The sequence below is a fragment of the Schistocerca piceifrons genome, chromosome 2 (assembly GCF_021461385.2).
Source record: "Schistocerca piceifrons isolate TAMUIC-IGC-003096 chromosome 2, iqSchPice1.1, whole genome shotgun sequence".
NCBI lineage: Eukaryota > Metazoa > Arthropoda > Insecta > Orthoptera > Acrididae > Schistocerca > Schistocerca piceifrons.
In genome coordinates this window covers 693,583,839-693,607,104 of record NC_060139.1, presented here as the reverse complement: position 1 = coordinate 693,607,104, position 23,266 = coordinate 693,583,839, and the positions used below count along the sequence as shown (strand labels likewise).

The following is a 23,266-nucleotide window of genomic DNA, read 5'->3' as shown; positions in this document are numbered from 1 at the left end:
TGCCTACGTAGATCAACACCTTCAACCCATTACGTGCAGTCTCCCATCCTTCATCAAAGACACCAACCACTTTCTCGAACGCCTGGAATCCTTACCCAATCCGTTACCCCCAGAAACCATCCTTGTAACCATTGATGCCACTTCCTTATACACAAATATCCCGCACGTCCAGGGCCTCGCTGCGATGGAGCACTTCCTTTCACGCCGATCACCTGCCACCCTACCTAAAACCTCTTTCCTCATGACCTTAGCCAGCTTCATCCTGACCCACAACTTCTTCACTTTTGAAGGCCAGACATACCAACAATTAAAGGGAACAGCCATGGGTACCAGGATGGCCCCTTCGTACGCCAACCTATTCATGGGTCGCTTAGAGGAAGCCTTCTTGGTTACCCAGGCCTGCCAACCCAAAGTTTGGTACAGATTTATTGATGACATCTTCATTATCTGGACTCACAGTGAAGAAGAACTCCAGAATTTCCTCTCCAACCTCAACTTCTTTGGTTCCATCAGATTCACCTGGTCCTACTCCAAATCCCATGCCACTTTCCTTGATGTTGACCTCCACCTGTCCAATGGCCAGCTTCACACGTCCGTCCACATCAAACCCACCAACAAGCAACAGTACCTCCAATTACGACAGCTGCCACCCATTCCACATCGAACGGTCCCTTCCCTACAGCCTAGGTCTTCGTGGCAAACGAATCTGCTCCAGTCCGGAATCCCTGAAGCATTACACCAACAACCTGACAACAGCTTTCGCTTCCCGCAACTACCCTCCCGACCTGGTACAGAAGCAAATAACCAGAGCCACTTCCTCATCCTCTCAAACCCAGAACCTCCCACAGAAGAACCACAAAAGTGCCCCACTTGTGACAGGATACTTTCCGGGACTGTATCAGATTCTGAATGTGGCTCTCCAGCAGGGATACGACTTCCTCAAATCCTGCCCTGAAATGAGATCCATCCTTCATGAAATTCTCCCCACTCCACCAAGAGTGTCTTTCCGCCGTCCACCTAACCTTCGTAACCTCTTAGTTCATCCCTATGAAATCCCCAAACCACCTTCCCTACCCTCTGGCTCCTACCCTTGTAACCGCCCCCGGTGTAAAACCTGTCCCATGCACCCTCCCACCACCACCTACTCCAGTCCTGTAACCCGGAAGGTGCACACGATCAAAGGCAGAGCCACGTGTGAAAGCACCCACGTGATCTACCAACTGACCAGCAACAAATTGTCCATTCGCATTAATGGACACAGGCAGACAGTGTTTGTTGGTAATGAGGATCACCCTGTGGCTAAACATGCCTTGGTGCACGGCCAGCACATCTTGGCACAGTGTTACACCGTCCGGGTTATCTGGATACTTCCCACTAACACCAACCTATCCGAACTCCGGAGATGGGAACTTGCTCTTCAATGTATGAATTAAGATGGGGACAGAGTTGGTGTATCCAAACTATGCTTTGCATAGCCCCACACAACTGTCACTATAAACCTAATATAAGCGCACCTCTTTGCCTGTTGGAATAACAATCTTTTCCTCAGTGTTCTCTGACTTCACTCTGCAGATTTGTGAGCTAATCTTTGACTACACTTCTGTTAATGTGTTCAGTATATTTTGTGGTGTTTCAAGGATTTTATTTTCCTATCTATTTATGTCCAATTCATTCTGTGTGTCAATAGGTATATCCAAACTACTGCAGCCTGTCATTATCCTCTATAAGTTCTGCTGGCAGCTAAATTCAACATTCTTGTGTATGTCACGCTAATGTTCCGACAAATACATAATAAATGCATCAACTAACCAAGTTTACCATGCAGTGTTCTCAAAGGCTTACTAATTTGCTTCTCTGGTCTGTGTTTCATGATAGCTACGTACGCAACTACCTATATCTTAGTCTACTCTTTTCACTCTCTTCTTTGGTTGACTCAAGGTAGTGATAGCAAAAAGGCCACTAAGGACAAAACACAAGTTTTCCTCCTAACAGACACGGCTGCAAATTGACTGGAAATCAGTCCATCCATTTTTGGAGAAGTCGAAAGGAATAACAAATCTGGATATCAGTCAAAAAATAAAATCTATTCCTTTCAAAAACTGATCCTGCATTCTACCACTGTACAATCACTCTCAGACTCCTTAGTTATCCTCTCTCTACTATGATTGAACATCAAAGAGACAAAGTACAACACCAGGTTTTTTTAAAACTGTGACACAGCTTTACAGGTAAGTCAGTGAGAAAACTGAAATAAGAGAGAATATTTTGAAACACCAAATATGTAAAACTACTATATTTTAACAAACTAAAATGAAATAAATCACGAAAAATCACAAATACGAAAAAAGAAATTTAATACAAATTCTCACCAATGAAGAGTACAACACCAATACACATGTAGCCTTTGTAGTACTGATTAACCCAGGAATACAATGGCTCCATCACATTAAAATTAACTGTAGAACCAACTCTAGCAAAACTCATCTGTAGTCCAAAAACCATATTAAGTTCTTTTCCTTTAAACCACAAGACGGCATAGTTGTTTTGTGCTACAGCCAAAGATTCACCTCCAATCCTAAAACAGATATTGAATTATACATAAATGTAGTTTCTTAAATCCTAATCAGTCAATAATTTTAAAAAGAGGGTGAATGTGCAAGCTGATAAGACATCAATATTTGGCAAACGTTGTTGATTGTTAAGAGATAAACTCTAAACTCAACCTTGTGGTACCACAGGCTGCTTCAAGGTTAATGTAAGAAACCTCACAGGGGAAGTAGTAGCAAACAATGGAATGCAAGAGCTTAAACTTAAAAAGCTACAGAAATACTAATACAACATTGAGTCTCAATAGTTGTACCCCATCATATATTCACTTTAATTTGGTACTTTGCCTGTCACTTTACCTTTTTTTCAGTATCTCTGCATTTATTCCTCTCATGAGTATTTTCAAAGGTAAATTTTGCTGATTTCAACATTGGTACCTTAACCTTTCTCATTCCCTGATTTTGCTCCCAAAAATGGGCAGGAAAGCAGTTATGGAAACCTAGGTTTATGTAGAACTAATACCACAGCACAATCTGACTTTTTTCTTTTTTCATTACACACAACATAGACAAGAGGAGGCATTTCCATCTGGCACTTAATGTGATACTCAAATGAAAATGAAATTTTTAGCCATTTGATTTGAAGTCTGATACTTATCAACTGATCCAGTAAGTGATGTATCATAGACACTGTTATATCTTATAAAGTTACCATTTGCTCTCTTTTAACACATAGTGTCATATCATAAAGTAAGTTAACCACCACTTCTGATAGGCAGAATAAAAACAAATGTAAAACGAGATGGAACTAAACAAATCTTAGAAAATGGACATCAAAATTGTTTTTCTGACTTTCAAAATTTTACAATAGAACAAGATCTGGAGAAATATTATCAAAGAATTTACTTAATTGAAAAAATGGACAACATTCACAATCAGTTATAGTTTTATTTGATGTTAATATGGACAAGATATCGAGGTAAAAATATGACAATCTTAGCACTTTACAAAGGCTGAGGAACACTTATCTGACATATCATAAATGTATAAACAGTTGACTTCAGTCTTAGCCCCTAATAAATAAACCTTGACTTAGTATGGTGACATATACATATAAATAATATGGATAACCATATTGTCGGTGCTACCACACCAGAGGGGGTTTCTGTGCAGAGGTTAGGAGATGTCTGATTTCTTGAAGGGGGCGGCAGCCTTTTCAGGAATAGCAGGGGTAATGGTCTGGATGACTGACTTATATGGCTTTGTAACTTTAATGAAATTGGGCCTGCTATGTTGGTACAGCAAATGTCTGACAGCAAGGGGAAACTGCATCAGGAACATTTCCCGAGGACCTACATCTACATCTACATCTACATTTATACTCCGCAAGCCACCCAATGGTGTGTGGCGGAGGGCACTTTACGTGCCACTGTCATTACCTACCTTTTCTGTTCCAGTCGCATATGGTTCACGGGAAGAACGACTGTCTGAAAGCCTCCGTGCACGCTCAAATCTCTCTAATTTTACATTCGTGATCTCCTCGGGAGGTATAAGTAGGGGGAAGCAATATATTCGATACCTCATCCAGAAATGCACCCTCTCGAAACCTGGCGAGCAAGCTACACCACGATGCAGAGCACCTCTCTTGCAGAGTCTGCCACTTGAGTTTGCTAAACATCTCCGTAACGCTATCACGGTTACCAAATAACCCTGTGACGAAACGCGCCGCTCTTCTTTGGATCTTCTCTATCTCCTCCGTCAACCCAATCTGGTAAGGATCCCACACTGATGAGCAATACTCAAGTATAGGTCGAACGAGTGCTTTGTAAGCCACCTCCTTTGTTGATGGACTACATTTTCTAAGGACTCTCCCAATGAATCTCAACCTGGTACCCGCCTTACCAACAATTAATTTTATATGATCATTCCACTTCAAATCATTCTGCACGCATACTCCCAAATATTTTACAGAAGTAACTGTTGCCAGTGTTTTTGTTCCACTATTATATAATCATACAATAAAGGATCCTTCTTTCTATGTATTCGCAATACATTACATTTGTCTATGTTAAGGGTCAGTTGCCACTCCCTGCACCAAGTGCCTATCCACTGCAGATCTTCCTGCATTTCACTACAATTTTCTAATGCTGCAACTTCTCTGTATACTACAGCATCATCCGCGAAAAGCCGCATGGAACTTCCGACACTATCTACTAGGTCAACCACCTGAAGCTCTACTATATGGTTTAAAGATGGCAGCATACTCTTGATAAAGTAGTCCTCAATTTGGATCTTCCAGTGCATCTACTCAGGAGGATGTTGTCATCGGAAAAGGCAATTCTAACACCCTATGGCTTGGAGCACAGCATGCTGGATTCATTAACTGTGTAGGTAACTTAGTGAACTTGAAAAGGGAAACAGAAAGGTTGAAGCTACATGGGGGAGAATTAGTGAAGTGTGATGACAGGAAGAAGAGAATTTTTGGTCAGGTAATACAGGATTATCAACACATAATCAGAGGTAATGCAAGAATAAGTCTAATAGCACGCAGGAAACTAGGAATGAACAGCATAGTGAACGCATTATTGTGGTGAAGATAGACAAAAAGCTATGACTTACATACAAGTGTATATCCTACTAGCTGTGCAGATGACGAGATTAAAAAGAACTTCTGTGAGGAGATTATTCAGTATATTAAGGGAGATGCAAATTTATTTGTGATAGGGAATTTTCATTCAACAGTCAGAAAAAGAAAAGGTGAAATACACTGACGGAAACAAAAATCACAACACCAAGAACAAGTTATGCGACACAAAAGAAATCTGGTAGACATTTTTCTACATTTGAAAGGTGATGTCTATTCATATTTCGTGCCAGTCACATGAGTGGCACTAGTAGTGCAACTGTGAGGATGTAGATCAGGTTTGCTTTAAATACATGCTGTAACCGTCATGAGTATTGGTTACCATTGAGACTGGACGTGGTGAGTTGATGCTAGTCAAGAATGCCATTAAGGCGACAAAGCCACCATTATCAACACCTCACTGAGTTCGAATGAGTTTGTGTAATAGCACTTTCAACAATACTCCAGAAATATTTGGCAAAAATATAGCCATTATGCATGCTTGCTGGCAGCTGTCACAAGGAGACCGGACTCTGGACGGCTACATGGCAATACCTAATGGGAAGACCACCGTGTTCAGTGTATGGCTCTGGCGCATCATACTGCGTCCAAAACAGCAATTTGAGCAGCAATAATGTGACACAATGAACCGTGACAAAATTGGTTCCTTCAAGGACAGCTCTGAGCCAGATATCCTGTAGAGTGCATTCCACTGATCCCAAACCCCTGCCATTTGTGACTTCAGGGGTGTCAAGTGAGAGCTCATTGGAGGTTGAGGTGGAGATCTGTTGTGTTTTCTGATGAAAGCTGGTTTTGCCTTGGTGCCAGTGATGGCAGTGTGCTGGTTAGGAGGAGGCCAATTGAGGGGCTGCAACAAACCTGTTTCAGTGCTAAACACACTGGATCTACACCTGGAGTTATTGTCTGAGGTGCAATTTTCTATGACAGCAGGAACACTCTCATAGTTATCCCACACACCCTGGCTGCAAATTTATATGTCAATCTGGTGATCCGATCTGCTGTGCTGCCATTCATAAACAGTATTCCAGGATTTTTTTCCAACATACCGCTGTTATAACCCAACATACTCTACAGAGTGTCGGCATGTTGCCTTGGCCTTGTCCCTGTACTGAACGACCAAGTGCATCTGACACCTGTACACAATACACAACATTCACATGCCTGCATTCAACATTCTGCTGGTTACATCGGTTATTAATGTATCAGCATTTCACATTTCCAATTACTTATCTTGCTCTTACATTAAACTGTGATCCTGCAATGTTAATCACTTAAATATATTACCTAGACAAACGTATTCCCGAAATTTCTTTACTCTACATTAATTATTTTTTCTGTGTTGCAATTTTTTTCCGTCAGTGTATTAAGAGAATAGAATAAGGAGAAAGGAGTGAAAGGGGAAGCTGCCTGGTGGAATTCTGCACATAGAACAATTTCATCATTTCTAACAATTGGACTAAGACTCATGAAAGAAGGCTGCATATGTGGAAGGGACCTGGAGACACTGCAACATTTCAGAGCGAGTATATAATGTAAGAGAGATTTAGAAATTAGACTTTAAAATGTAAAGCATTTGCAGGAGCAGATGTGGGTTCTAATCATAATTTATTAGTTACATAATGCAAACTAAAGCTGAAGAAATTGCACAAACATAGGAAATTGAACTGATGGGATCTGAATAACTGGAAACAACCTCAAGGTAATGGAAAGTCCACAACAGAATACAAACAATACAAGGAGTTACAGTAATGACTCACTGAATAGTTGTGCATTAAGTCATCGATAGACACAAACAAAACTGGGAACACTGCTAGGTTTTGATAAATCCTTCTTCAGATATATAAGAAGAATGTGTGCCTGTTAACGCCCCCCCCCCCCCCCCACACACACACACACACAAATGGTGGCTACATTGTCACAGCTGACTACATTTTTTCAGCATTGTAGCTTGACTGGCATAAGGGGTTATGTCAGGAATGGAGGAAGAGGAGAGACACAAAGTGTTGAGGGGGAGGGAGGAGATACAACAGATGAAGAGGGAAACTGTGGAGGGGGGGGGGGGTTGGGGGACATAGAGGTGACTGCAAGATGAGTTAAGTCTTGGGTCAGGAAGAGAAGTGTGTGTCGACAGGGGCTATCAGAGCCTGAGGCCAGGAGGATTACAGGATTGACGGAAGTGTTGCAGGAAAAATAACAAACTACTTAATTCACACAAATTGGCAATGCAGGGGAGGATCCAAGTGTCACAGGTTCCGAAGAAGCCAGTGAAATTTAGCATTTTGTGCTCAGTAGTGTTTTCTGGCACTGAGTGGTCAACTCTCATCTTGGTCATAGTTAGACAGTGACTATTCAGTTGTCTGGACAGCCAGTTGGTGGATATGCCCATATAAAAATCTGTGCTGAAGTTACAGCAGAGCTAGCATGATATAGTTACCTTCACGTTTGGCCCTGCCTATGATAGAATAGGTTATGACTACCGTATTTACTCGAATCTAAGCCGCACTCAAATTGAAAAATGAGACTCGAAATAAAGGAAAAAGAAATTTCCCAAATCTAAGCTGCACCTGAAATTTGCGACTCGAAATTCAAGGGGAGAGAAAAGTTTTAGGCCGCACCTCCAAATCAACACAAAGTTGGTCCATTGTAATATGAGACACAATTTAGGTCGAATGAATGACGATACAGCTACAGTAGTTTGGTTCGAGTCGTAAGCTTAGCAGTCAAGCTTTACCAGGTACCCACTGCCATGCGTCAGGCGCTCCGTCCATATTTATACGGGTACCCTTCCTTTTTCACGTGCTACGCCTGGTTTGAATCTATTGCTTATTTTGCTTTGATCTGATAAGTGCTGTTTTCTTTGTTATAGGTGTTTACGCCACTCTAAGCTGAAAATGCATTACTGTACTGTGTTGTGCGCGCTACTGCCGCTTACAATTTAAAAAAAACAATGGCAAGAGACTGCTATTTGTTGTTACTTACACTGCTGCTTTCTTTGATAATGATCAACAAGAACCAAATAATAGACTGCGTATGATAGAACATGTTCTGAACGAGAGTTAGGCGAAAATTTTTCTCCATTTGAAAATCTTTGCAGCCACTTCTTTAGTACATCAAATTCTGCACAGAAATTAGTCATCTTAGATTTAAAAATCTAGTCAGTTGCCGTGCTTCATTTCTGACTGTATCACTATTAGGCATAAGAATAATACGAATATAAACATGACACGATACGTATATTCTTCCGCGTTTGCTGTTGTCTCACTCTAGTTTCGTAGTTTATTAAGCAGTCAGGATTTAAATGAGATAGCAGCAAACACGAAAGAATACATGGCAAAATGTTTATATTCGTATTATTCTTATGGTGAAGAAAATAGTGCATGTGATTCACATTTCATCAGGTTCCTATTAGCAACCATCCCTTCTCACAGGTAGGAAAAAATACAGAACGTAGAGTTGGCCATATTGACAAACACCCCAAACAGTCTTGCCAGTCGTATTTTCGTAGTACATTGAAATTCTGCTACATTCAAAGATGAACAATACGGAATTTGTATTTACTTCATTGGATAATGTATGAAAATGCAGTGGTCGAAACTCGGGGCGGAGAAAAAAAAGCTCGTCTTCCACCTTTTTTTTTTTAAATTTATTTACTGATGCAGAGGTTTTGGTGCCAGTATTTATCTTTGTGCTTACAAAGCACGCCTGTGTAGCGCTACATATATTCGATGGCAGAAGTTAGTTGCGGCGGCACCTACCAACATTTTTCAGAACTTACGCTTGCTTTGCACTCGATTCTAAGCCGCAGGCAGTTTTTTGGATTACAAAAACCGGAAAAAAAGTGTGGCTTAGATTCGAGTAAATACAGTATGTGGGACTGGAGTAGGATGTGCTGGGTGGGTGTATTGCACAGGTCTTGCACCTGGGCCTTCCTCAATGGTACAACCCATGTGGCAGTGTGTTGGACGTGGGTATTGTGTAAGGATGGAATAGGAAATTTTGTACACTGAGTAGAAGGTGAAATACCACTTCCAGAGGGGTAGGATCCTTAGCCTCACTTTCAGACCAACCCCAAAGTTACTTGTCAAAGATTTACTCTCCTCCTCCTTATCCCTACAGTGGAAATACATTTTGTCACCTTCCAGTCCAACCAATGCTAATCAGAATCCAAGATTGAACATTGTCTCACCCCCACTCATATCCCATTTGAACTGCGAACCTCCTCCGCTCCCACCTAACCACCCACTGCTTACCTTCGAGGAATTCTTTACTATATACTTGGTGTCACTGTCCTTTCCAATAAACACAAACTTCTCAATGGAGGAACCAACAGCCATCCACAGCCTCCAGACAGACTCCAATTTAAAAACCTTCCCTGCAGACAAAAACTCCACCACTGTCAGAAAGAAGTGTATTGATTACCTGACAGAATAGGTCTACGATCTATCTGTGTCTCTCATATCCAATTCCTGTCACAGGGATCCCAATCCATAAACCCAAACATAATGTCCAAATCCTGCTCAAATCCTTGAGTGTATCCCACTATCGCTCTCCTATATCCACCTCCTTACTCTTCCTGATTACTCTCTGCACATCTACCATCTACCTTTTCCCCAGAATCAGAAAACCATCCACACACCATAATGTAGGATCTCGGCTCTCGACTAATGCCTCCAAACCATTGACCACAGCCTAGGACCCCGCATAAAATATACAGACCATTTCATCCACCTCTCTACCATCCTAACCTGGTGGGGCCTATTGGTCTACTGGTAAAGCATGTGCCTGGAAACCAAATGGTTGTGGGATCGAATCTGGTTGGATCACATAAATTTTCAGTCTGCCTTTAATCTAGCCTTCAATTCTTTAACAATCTGAAGAATCACCAGGAATAATAAGTGGTCTGGATTCTATACTGAACTGCAGAGCTCCTTTCCCAGTTAGATAACTGGGACACACAAGTTGCCAAAGTGGCTTCCAATCGAAAGACTTGCACCTTGCCATTGTTGTTGTTGTTGTGGTCTTCAGTCCTGAGACTGGTTTGATGCAGCTCTCCATGCTACTCTATCCTGTGCAAGCTTTTTCATCTCCCAGTACCTACTGCAACCTACATCCTTCTGAATCTGCTTAGTGTATTCATCTCTTGGTCTCCCTCTACGATTTTTACTCTCCACGCTGCCCTCCAATACTAAATTGGTGATCCCTTGATGCCTCAGAACATGTCCTACCAACCGATCCCTTCTTCTGGTCAAGTTGTGCCACAAACTTCTCTTCTCCCCAATCCTATTCAATACTTCCTCATTAGTTATGTGATCTACCCATCTAATCTTCAGCATTCTTCTGTAGCACCACATTTCGAAAGCTTCTATTCTCTTCTTGTCCAAACTATTTATCGTCCATGTTTCACTTCCATACATGGCTACACTCCATACAAATACTTTCAGAAATGACTTCCTGACACTTAAATCTATACTGGATGTTAACAAATTTCTCTTCTTCAGAAACGCTTTCCTTGCCATTGCCAGCCTACATTTTATATCCTCTCTACTTCGACCATCATCAGTTATTTTGCTCCCCAAATAGCAAAACTCCTTTACTACTTTAAGTGCCTCATTTCCTAATCTAATTCCCTCAGCATCACCCGAATTAATTAGACTACATTCCATTATCACCTTGCCATTAAGCCACATGAAATTATTATTTCTTTCTTTCTTTCTTTCTTTCTTTCTTTTCTCAGACGTTATGTCTGGTCAAAAATGGAAAGTGACGCAGACCTTGATCAAGCGTGACTTCCTTTTAACTGTACAGTATATGTTATATTGCATTTAGGAACTTTTGGGTAATTGAACATGGATCAATAATTACGGATTTCTGTAGTTGAATATATAAGTTTGGATGTAGCTGTATTGCATTGATGTACTGGTGGATATTGTGTGGTATGACTCCTGTAGTTGATAGTACAATTGGTATAATGTCAACTTTATCCTGATGCCACATGTCCTTGACTTCCTCAGCCAGTTGGATGTATTTTTCAATTTTTTCTCCTGTTTTCTTTTGTATATTTATTGTATTGGGTATGGATATTTTGATTAGTTGTGGTAAATTTCTTCTTTTTATTGGTGAGTATGATGTCAGGTTTGTTATGTGGTGTTGTTTTATCTGTTATAATGGTTCTGTTCCAGTATAATTTGTATTCATCATTCTCCAGTACATTTTGTGGTGCATACTTGTATGTGGGAATGTGTTGTTTTATAAGTTTATGTTGTAAGGCAAGTTGTTGATGTATTATTTTTGCTACATTGTCATGTCTTCTGGGGTATTCTGTATTTGCTAGTATTGTACATCTGCTTGTGATGTGATCTACTGTTTCTATTTGTTGTTTGCAAAGTCTGCATTTATCTGTTGTAGTATTGGGATCTTTAATAATATGCTTGCTGTAATATCTGGTGTTTATTGTTTGATCCTGTATTGCAATCATGAATCCTTCCATCTCACTGTATATATTGCCTTTTCTTAGCCATGTATTGGATGCGTCTTGATCGATGTGTGGCTGTGTTAGATGATACGGGTGCTTGCCATGTAGTGTTTTCTTTTTCCAATTTACTTTCTTTGTATCTGTTGATGTTATGTGATCTAAAGGGTTGTAGAAGTGGTTATGAAATTGCAGTGGTGTAGCCGATGTATTTATATGAGTGATTGCTTTGTGTATTTTGCTAGTTTCTGCTCGTTCTAGAAAGAATTTTCTTAAATTGTCTACCTGTCCATAATGTAGGTTTTTTATGTTGATAAATCCCCTTCCTCCTTCCTTTCTGCTTAATGTGAATCTTTCTGTTGCTGAATGTATGTGATGTATTCTACATTTGTGGCATTGTGATCGTGTAAGTGTATTGAGTGCTTCTAGTCTCTAGAGGAACGGAGGGTTCCAAATGATTGGAAAAGAGCACAGACAGTCCCAGTCTTCAAGAAGGGTCGTCGAGCAGATGCGCAAAACTATAGACCTATATCTCTTACGTCGATCTCTTGTAGAATTTTAGGACATGTTTTTTGCTCGCGTATCATGTCATTTCTGGAAACCCAGAATCTACTATGTAGGAATCAACATGGATTCCGGAAACAGCGATCGTGTGAGACCCAACTCGCCTTATTTGTTCATGAGACCCAGAAAATATTAGATACAGGCTCCCAGGTAGATGCTATTTTTCTTGACTTCCGGAAGGCGTTCGATACAGTTCCACACTGTCGCCTGATAAACAAAGTAAGAGCCTACGGAATATCAGACCAGCTGTGTGGCTGGATTGAAGAGTTTTTTAGCAAACAGAACACAGCATGTTGTTATCAATGGAGAGACGTCTACAGACGTTAAAGTAACCTCTGGCGTGCCACAGGGGAGTGTTATGGGACCATTGCTTTTCACAATATATATGAATGACTTAGTAGATAGTGTCGGAAGTTCCATGCGGCTTTTCGCGGATGATGCTGTAGTATACAGAGAAGTTGCAGCATTAGAAAATTGTAGCGAAATGCAGGAAGATCTGCAGCGGATAGGCACTTGGTGCAGGGAGTGGCAACTGACCCTTAACATAGACAAATGTAATGTATTGCGAATACATAGAAAGAAGGATCCTTTATTGTATGATTATATGATAGCAGAACAAACACTGGTAGCAGTTACTTCTGTAAAATATCTGGGAGTATGCGTGCGGAACGATTTGAAGTGGAATGATCATATAAAATTAATTGTTGGTAAGGCGGGTACCAGGTTGAGATTCATTGGGAGAGTGCTTAGAAAATGTAGTCCATCAACAAAGGAGGTGGCTTACAAAACACTCGTTCGACCTATACTTGAGTATTGCTCATCAGTGTGGGATCCGTACCAGATCGGTCTGACGGAGGAGATAGAGAAGATCCAAAGAAGAGCGGCGCGTTTCGTCACAGGGTTATTTGGTAACCATGATAGCGTTACGGAGATGTTTAATAAACTCAAGTGGCAGACTCTGCAAGAGAGGCGCTCTGCATCGCGGTGTAGCTTGCTCGCCAGGTTTCGAGAGGGTGCGTTTCTGGATGAGGTATCGAATATATTGCTTCCCCCTACTTATACCTCCCGAGGAGATCACGAATGTAAAATTAGAGAGATTAGAGCGCGCACGGAGGCTTTCAGACAGTCGTTCTTCCCGCGAACCATACGCGACTGGAACAGGAAAGGGAGGTAATGACAGTGGCACGTAAAGTGCCCTCCGCCACACACCGTTGGGTGGCTTGCGGAGTATCAATGTAGGTGTAGATGTAGATGTAGGTCTCTGTTACTCCATTTCACTAATCCAAATGAGTAGGTCAATATTGATATAGCATAAGTATTTATAGTTTTTGTCTTGTTTCTTGCTGTAAATTCTGTTTTCAGTATTTTTGTTAGTCTTTGTCTATATTTTTCTTTTAGTTCTTCTTTAATATTTGTATTTTCTATTCCTATTTTTTGTCTGTATCCTAGATATTTATAGGCATCTGTTTTTTCCATCGTCTCTATGCAGTTGCTGTGGTTATCCAATATGTAAATCTTCTTGTTTAGTGTGTTTTCCCTTGACTATGCTATTTTTCTTACATTTGTCTGTTCCAAAAGCTATATTTATATCATTGCTGAATACTTCTGTTATCTTTAGTAATTGGTTGAGTTGTTGATTTGTTGCTGCCAGTAGTTTTAGATCATCCATGTATAGCAAATGTGTGATTTTGTGTGGGTATGTTCCAGTAATATTGTATCCATAACTTGTATTATTTAGCATGTTGGATAGTGGGTTCAGAGCAAGGTAGAACCAGAAAGGACTTAATGAGTCTCCTTGGTTTATTCCACGCTTAATCTGTATTGGCTGTGATATGATATTATTTGAATTTGTTTTGGTCCCAGGCCACTTGGAGCGCTGCAAGTTTACCAATTTATAGCCTCGTGTTTCTATTGGATGACGTAGTCTTCCATAATTGTTTTTGTATCATAGTAACGTGATCGTGATTTTTCGTTTAAATTGCAGTGTAAGTATGTTGCTATTATTCTGCTTAATTTTTGGATGCATTCGTAATATTTGATGGTGTGATGATTCAGTATTTACTTTTGTTTCATATAGAACACGACGTTGTATCATCACATTACGTTCTGTGGACTCTTGTATACTTGTTCCTGCAAAGAAATACAATTTCCGTTGCTCAGTTTACTTAAAGGGTAAGTATATTTCTTATTTCTGTTCATATTTCCTTGTATTTCATAGAGAATCCCATGCTAGCAGCTTTTGACATTGTTGGTTTTCAACTTTCCGAATCCTGTAATGGAATATAATTCTGGCTTTGATTCATCTTCCTTTTTGCCATGAAGTACTCTTAGTGACATAATAAGTACCATTTATTGTGCCGTTTACTACATACCCAATATTGGATGTGTTACAATTGATTCGTAATGCCTCGAGTGTGTTCTATTTCGCGTTTTCGACAGTAAATATTCTGTACAGTACATAACACTCTATCCAGGTAAAAAGTGTTTGTTGCTGTTGTATCGACAAAGGTTGTGTTCTCACATAATAAGACATTTGTTTGGAAGTCACACAAAGCAGGTCCTTCAAGCAGTTGGACATTTACACGTATTATTGTGGCAATATCCAATGCAGTAGAAATCTTCTCGCACTTTAATGCTCAGCACAATGTAATACACATTTACAGCTGTAACTGTTACTGATAATGTGCAGTTGAATTTGGTATCTACCATGATACCTAGATGCTGAAATACACTGAAATGGTACAATAAGCAGTGTTTCTACTGCCTGATAGCACTGTTTAACGAAGTAGTGTTGAATATAGAATATAGTGCAACTACACTCATGCAGTTTTATGAGAATTTGTTTCGTTTTTTCACTATTTTGTTGCAATACATCAGATTACAAGCCATGATAACAGTTATCAATACTTCAGTACAGGATAGCTGCATTTAGACATAAGCTAATATGATTTTCGATAGTGAAATTAATTTAACATTGAGTTTTCTTTAACATTAATCAATGTAAACCATACTTGATCTTTTTTCTCGTTCCTAATTTTTGGTTTGAATAACATTTCAGACACATGAGGATGGATCATACAGGAAGAGAAGAATCCAGTTTGAGATTGAAATTGAAATACTCGTGCAAGTTTCCAGGATGCAGGAGTAGTTATTATGTAAAAACAAATTCCAAACACAAGAATAAACATTTCTATAAATTTCCAGCTGCATCAAAAAGTGAGACTTTAAAGAAGTGGAAATTGATCTGTAATATAGATGAAGGTGTCAACTGAAGTTATTATTATGTGTATGAGGATCATTTTTATGAAGCAGATTTTGTGAACTTTACTAGACACAGGCTAAATCCTGGTGTTATACCAAAGCACATGGAACTGGTGTTGTATCACCCTCCCCCCACCCATCTGTGTTACACTGGTGGTGGTGGTGGTGGCGGTTTCACCACATCGGGTGCAAATATAAGTGTGCACGAGACAGGTCACAACGCAAAATCAACAGTAATACAACAAAGCAGTCCCCCTTTACAGAGCACAGATGACGGTGAGTACAGATTTTTATCCTCACCTGTTTATGATGTTGAAAGTAGTCCAGGTGTAATGGGATCTGGCGTCTGTAAACGTGATTTAACTCCAAGAAAACACAAAATGTATAAACTGCATAGAATTACAGTTTCCAGAGTGTGTAAATTGAAAAAACAGCTACAGAATGAGAGGAATAAATTGAAAATTCTGAAAGAGTTGTATGATGACAGGAAATTTCAGTTAATTGAAGAAGAGTTGAATGATGTGACTAAAACTTTTATTAATAGTCAGTTAAGAAAAGTCAATATGCAGCCCACAGCGGTACGGTGGTCTATACAAGATAAGGCATTTGCTTTATCTATTTATAAGTGTAGTCCCCGGTTGTACAGATATTTGGCTACATACTTCTCCCTTCCATCTGTCAGGCTGCTCAAGGGAGTGCTTTCCCACATATCATTTGATACAGGACTTAATCCAGCTTTATTAAACTTTTTAGCAAGGGAAGTAAGTAATATGCATGAAAATGACAAGTATTGTGCTCTACTTTGTGATGAAATGTCTCTGGATGATGGTATGTATTATGATGCACACAAACAGCTAATCTATGGGTATCAGGACTTGGGTCATTTAGGACGTTCACCTGTAGCTGCTAGTCAAGCATTGGTTTTTATGCTGAAAGGCATTCACAGAACTTGGAAACAAGTTCTAGCATATTACTTTAGCGCAGCCACTTTCCACTACACCCATTTGAAATCACTCATTGTTCACATCATAAGTGAACTACAGAATATTGGGTTCAAAGTGGTTTGTACTGTATGTGACCAGAATGCAACAAACCAAAAGGCCCTTAAGCAACTGTGTGAAGCAAATTTGTTGAAGCCCAGTATATTTCATTTTGTCGTCAATAATCAACCAATTGTTACCATTTATGATGTACCACATCTTCTCAAAAACATTAGAAATGCTTTGATAGATAATAAAATTCAATTTGAACCTCACAAAGCTGCAAAGTTTGAGTACATCAGTACAGTGTTCTTTTAGGGGGAAAAAAAAAGCTCAAAACTCCACCCAAATTAAAAGCACAACACTTTAACTTTTCTGATTCCCATGTCAAAATGAAGGTAAAAGTTGCTGCTGCACAAATGAGCCATACCGTTGCAGCTGCAAATGAAACATATGTTTCTACTCACACATTACCATCTGAAGCTATACACACAGCTGAGTTTGTGGAAAAGGTAGATAATCTCCTTGATTCACTCAACAGTAATGAGCAATATCCCAGGGATGGAAAACAATTTAGGTGTGCTTTATCAGAAAATTCACCACATTTAGAAATGTGGTATAGCATATTGAGGGAAATAGGCAGCTGGCAAATAATAGATTTAAAAATGGGAAGAAACAAGACTAATGTGTTTAGCTTCATAAAAGGTTGGCAGATTACATTACAGTCTATTATTTTCTTGTGGAAGACCTTGAAAGTGATTGGCTTTAAGTACTTAAATTTAAAGGCGTTCAATCAAGATGCTTTAGAAATTTCTTTTGTTGTACAAGACAACATGGTATTGCTAATACAAACGCAACTTGTTTTCAGTTTGTACAAGCTCTGAAGACTTGTGTTGTCAATCATATTACCTTGCCTTTCAAAGCCATGAGTGTAAGTAACTGTGAAAATGATGATTACACTCCCTTGAGCAGTTTGTGTCACTTTTTGGCAGCTAGTGGTAGGAGTGAACATTTAAGTGAATGTGAGATGAATGACACTGATACACCTGAGCAAATTTATTCTTACTCAGATGGTATCGAGTCTGTAGAAGATCAACAATCCTTAGCCTATGTAGCAGGCTATGTACTAAAAGCCATAGATGTTCCACATGATTGTGAAACATGTAATACCAGTCTCTACTCCTCTGTTGTGACTGAAAATCATTTGTTTACCTCACTTAAAGAGAATAGTGAGGAGCATTCTCATTTGAAATATGCAAGTGAAAGAGTCATGATTTTCCTAAGGGCACTCCATGATCAGCTGTATGAGTATCTAAATAGTCATGGTCACACAACAAGACTACATGATAATTTAAAAAAAAACATTTGTTCTGTCTCATACAACAATTTGTAATAAGCATGACATTGAAGAGAGACTTCTGAAGACAAGTATTCCACTTATAATATACAAGTATGTGAAAGAAAAGAAATTTACAAACAAGAGGAAATTGTGTATGCAACAACTTAAAAAGAAGTTCAAATCATGTTAAAAGTCTTTGTATTTCAGTGTTTATTATGTGTACAATGAGAGTAAGCTCCCTATACATATACAAATGTTGTGTTAAAAGCAGAGAATTACACGTTCTTGTATCAAAATCATGCCTTTGATTTGTTATGACAAACTCTGGTAATTCAGCAGGAACATAACTTAACACTTTCTAGATGTGATGATTGGACTCTAAAAGTATAATGAATAAAGTGCTGTCAAGGGGAATTTGTGTTAATTTTCAGTAGTGTACCAAACAAAGTTTTCAAAGAGGAAGTAAATAAATAAAAATGTTAAAAATAAATGTTGTACCAGTGTCTTCTTTCATTATATAAACATGATTGGTGTTGCCAAAATAACAGCCAAGTTGGGGAAAAAACAAAAAAAATGTTATGTGTTGCAGTTCATTTTCTTTGTATGTCTCATTGGCAAAAACATTTTGGCTACATTCATGGAGTGTCTACCTGCTCTGTTCCCAATTTGTTTTGCAGTTGATGTAAAGTAGTATTTTGTGTGTTTCATAAATTTATTTGAACTGTGCAGAAGTTCAATTTCAGATGACTGAATATCCATAAATAACAATCAACAGAAAAAATAATAAATCGGATTTTGTAGACTTTACAGTACATCCTTGGTTTGTAGCACAGATTTTTTTTGTAAATGACCTCTTGGTTATCCTTTAGCTGTGTAGTTATTTATTTGTGTAACCTACTATTCCACTTTCGATCATGCGAGTGGACATAATGTGCTTTAGGATATGTGGAAACGTAAAAATCATTTATATATGCATGCAATGTCAGATGATTTTTTAGTCTGACATGTGCTAAAGCTCGTTTATTTCCACAAGATAATGGCCACACGGCCAAAATCGCAATATTGCATTTTATAAAAAAATTTTACAGTCAAAAGGTGACGTCGTAATTTATGAAAATTTTCACAATGTAAACTGCAGCTATGAGTAGTTAATGTTTGTTTTTGATTGAGATTTCTTTTATATATTACTTTGCAAGATCTCAAAAACCTTTATTACTGCACATTGAAAGATTAAATGAAAAATATTGTCATCTAATTCGCGTATTTAGAAATAAACATAAGAGATTTTCGTGCCATATTTTTTCGTATTGAAGTTCACAGCCAGGCCATAAGTAGCGCTGGTGTCGTTCTGTGTTTCCGTATAATAACGTGGTCTTTGCACTTCTACTATATTGGTTTTCTGTGGGGTACACTATCAAAAGCTTTTTGGTAATCAATGTATGCATAGTGTAGCGACCTTTGTTTAGTTTTAGCTTGATATGTCACCTCTGCATCTATTATCAGTTGCTCTTTACATCCTCGCGCTCCTTTGCAACAGCCTTTTTGTTCTTCATTTATAATTTTGTTCTGTGTTGTATGTGTCATTAATTTCTGTGTAATGGCTGAAATTAATATTTTGTATATTGTTGGTAGGCATGTTATGGAGCGATATTTAGCTGGGTTTGCTGTGTCTGCTTGGTCTTTAGGTTTCAGATAAGTTATTGCATGTGTAAGTGTATCAGGGAATGTGTATGGGTCTGCAATGTAACTGTTAAATAATTTAGTTAGATGTGAATGTGTTGAGGTGAACTTCTTTAGCCAGAAATTTGCTATTTTATCTTTTCCAGGGGCTTCCCAATTGTGAGTAGAATTAATTGCTTGGGTGACTTTATGTTGCAAAATTATCACTTCGGGCATTTGTGGTATCATCTTGTATGTGTCTGTTTCTGCTTGTATCCACCGTGCATGCCTGTTATGTTGTACCGGGTTTGACCATATGTTGCTCCAGAAGTGTTCCATGTCTGTTATGTTTGGTGGATTGTCTATTTTAATGTGTGTGTTATCTATTGTCTGGTAAAATTTCTTTTGGTTTGTGTTGAATGTTTGGTTTTGTTTCCTTCCATTTTCACTTCTTTTGTATCTTCTAAGTCGTTTGGCCAATGCTTGTAATTTCTGCTTCTTTTCATCTAATTGCTCTATCGCTTCTTGTGGTGAGATTTTACCTAACCTTTTTCGTTTTTTTTCTGACATTTCATTTCTTATAAATTGTGTTAGCTGTCCGATGTCTTTTCTCAGTTTTTCTATTCTGATCTGTAGCTTGTGTTGCCATGCTGGTTTTGTGGGTTTTTCTGTGTGTTGCTTGGTTCTGATCTCTGCATAGTGTGTATATTTAGTGTAGTGAGTGCTCCTATATAAACCAGTAGTTGTAACTCTTCCATAGTTGTGTTTTCATTTATTTTGTTGTGTATGATTGTGTTTATAGTTTTTATTGTTGTTTCGACTTGTGGGTTATTTGACGGTCTATGCAAGAATGGTCTAATGTCTGTATTTGTGTCTTTGTATTTTATATATGTCAGCTGAAATTTTTCTTCTATATCTAACATGTGTGTCACTTCGTGTTCTATTTGTGCTTGTTCTGGTGGCTGTCTTAAGATTTCGTTTTCCTCTGATTGTTTAATTGATGCGTGTTGTGCTTTGTTTGTTTGCTCTGGGATGTTTGAGTCCATTACTGTATTTTCTTCTTCTTCTGATTGCACATTATTTTGTTCCAGTATTTGTTGTACTTGTTGTTTGATGTTTTCTAATTCTGACTGGGGTATCGTGTTATTTTTGATTATTACACGGATCTGATCAGCTAGTCGTTGTTCTGTTAAAAATTTTAATTCTGGGTATATGGTAGTAAATGTTGTGTATACTTGTGATCTGTATCCAGTTGTGTTGGTTCCTAGGTAATAACAGAACATGAGGTGTTGATTAACTTCATCTGACCATCTCATCCTCTGTCTTTGTTTTCCTTCTAGGGTGCTTGCAGGAAGCATATCCTGCAAAACACCTCTATTTGGATTTAAATCACTTTCCAGTTGGCTAGCAGTGTCGTTACCATTGTGGGCGGGCATAGGGTTCAAGCGTTGTCCCCGACCATGACGGCGCTTGTCCGAGGCTTCTTTAGTTCTGTCCTGAACCAACTAATCACACTAAAAGGGGGGTTAGACCTATTAGTGGTTTGTTCTTTTCGTCGCCTTTTACGACTAGCAGAACATACCGGAGGCCTATTCTTTTCCCGGGCCTCCACGGGGTGAAAAATTATTATTATTACCAATCGTCAATAACAACAAAATTAAAACACTACAAAACAGTCACTCAACCAGAAATAACTTACGCAAGTGAAACCATCTTCAAAACAACTAACACTGCACAAATAAACAAAATACTCAAAATAGAGAGAAGAATCATCAGAAAGTGCATCAACAAATTGTACCAGAAAGATGGACACTGGAGAGTAGCTACAAATGAAACAGTCTACAAGGAAGTGGAACAGGTAATGAGTACAATCAGGAAGAAACACATTTCATTTTTCGGATATCTAATCAGAACATCAGATAACAGGATCATCAGGACAATAATAGAAAAATTGTGGAATAATAAGTGCAACATTAAGTTGATTACAGAAATCAAGGAAGACATGGATGAGTTACAGATTACACTGGAAGACCTATGAAACAAAACGGACAAAATCAGGAAACTCACATACAAACAAATCAGACTGCAAATGAGAATCAACAAACAGACAATAGGAAGGGTGATTCCCGATGAAGAAAGAAGGATGAGATCTGAGAGAATAAAGAAGTACTGGGCTGACAGGCTGGACCACTGGCAAGACTGGTCCAATGAAGGCCATAGAATGTTAATAAAATAAATAAATTATTATCAATTGGTTCCCTACTAGTCACTTCACTATACACGAACATCCCCTATGCACATGGCCTTACCATTAACACCATTCCTTATATAACGGACAAAAGCTAATATTGAGGTTGAAGTTCCCTCTCATGTCCATGTTAGCTTACAAATAAAATTTGACTTTGGATAAGTTCTACCTTAAGCAAAAACAATTCTTTCTTCTTTCCCACCCTGACATGTTTTGCTGAAGTTAACAGCATAATCAGTGTTTTATAAAAAATGCTTTCTACCATCTGCACGCATTGAATTTCAATTTTTAAATAAGTTACAAATTTTAAAATAGACAAAATTTTTTATATATACGTTGTTAACCCATGTTGTGGTTTCTGGGTCTGCCTTTATACTGCATTCTTTCAGTTTGTCTTCTGCAGCCATAGAGAAGTTAACACACAAAACTTCATCACCTCAAAAATATATGACTGTGAATGTTAAGATTGTTGCAATTGGTGTGTGTGTGTGTGTGTGTGTGTGTGTGTGTGTGTGTGTGTGTGTTTAAATGGTTCTCATTTATTTTTACTGGTTTCCACATTACCTTGATAGCAAAAAAAACTACACTTTAAACCTTGACTGTGTCATTGCCTACACAATACTAAGACAAGACCGCAAACATTTGAATGAGTTCTGAGCAGCAGTTTTGAATCTTACTTTGGTCTTAAATTCTGTAAGGGGTATACAGGGTGGTCCATTGATCGTGACCGGGCCAAATATCTCACGAAATAAGCATCAAACGAAAAAACTTCAGAGAACGAAACTTGTCTAGCTTGAAGGGGGAAACCAGATGGCGCTATGGTTGGCCCGCTAGATGGTGCTGCCATAGGTCAAACGGATATCAACTGCGTTTTTTAAATAGTAACCCCCATTTTTTATTCCATATTCATGTAGCACATAAGGAAATATGAATGTTTTAGTTGGACCACTTTTTTTGCTTTGTGATAGATGGTGCTGTAATAGTCACAAACACATGGTCCACAACTTTAGACGAACAGTTGGTAACAGGTAGGTTTTTTTAAATTAAAATATAGAACGTAGGTACATTTGAACATTTTATTTCAATTGTTCCAATGTAATGCATGTACCTGTGTGAACGTATCATTTCTGAGAATGCATGCTGTTACAGCATGATTACCTGTAAATACCACATTAATGCAATAAATGCTCAAAATAATGTCCATCAACCTCAATGAATTTGGCAATACGTGTAACCACATTCCACTCAACAGCGAGTCGTTCGCCTTCCGTAATGTTCGCACCTGCATTGACAATGCACTGACGCATGTTGTCAGGCGTTGTCGGTGGATCACGATAGCAAATATCCTTCAACTTTCCCCACAGAAAGAAATCCGGGGGCGTCAGATCCGGTGAACGTGTGGGTCATGGTATGGTGCTTCGATGATCAATCCACCTGTCGTGAAATATGCTATTCAATACCGCTTCAACCGCACGCGAGCTATCTGCCGGACATCTATCATGTTGGAAGTAAATCATCATTCTGTCATGCAGTGAAACATCTTGTAGTAACATCGG

General features: G+C 38.8%; 1 protein-coding gene across 2 annotated transcripts in view; it reads right to left on the bottom strand.

The window, feature by feature from the left end:
• The window catches only part of LOC124777738 (major facilitator superfamily domain-containing protein 1-like), a 129,642-nt gene that overhangs the window by 68,981 nt on the left and 37,395 nt on the right, over positions 1-23,266 (bottom strand). For both annotated transcript variants that reach the window (XM_047253240.1, XM_047253239.1), the window contains exon 5: positions 2,370-2,575. In XM_047253240.1, the coding sequence (XP_047109196.1) occupies positions 2,370-2,575 (206 nt within the window). The remainder of the gene's footprint in view (positions 1-2,369; positions 2,576-23,266) is intronic.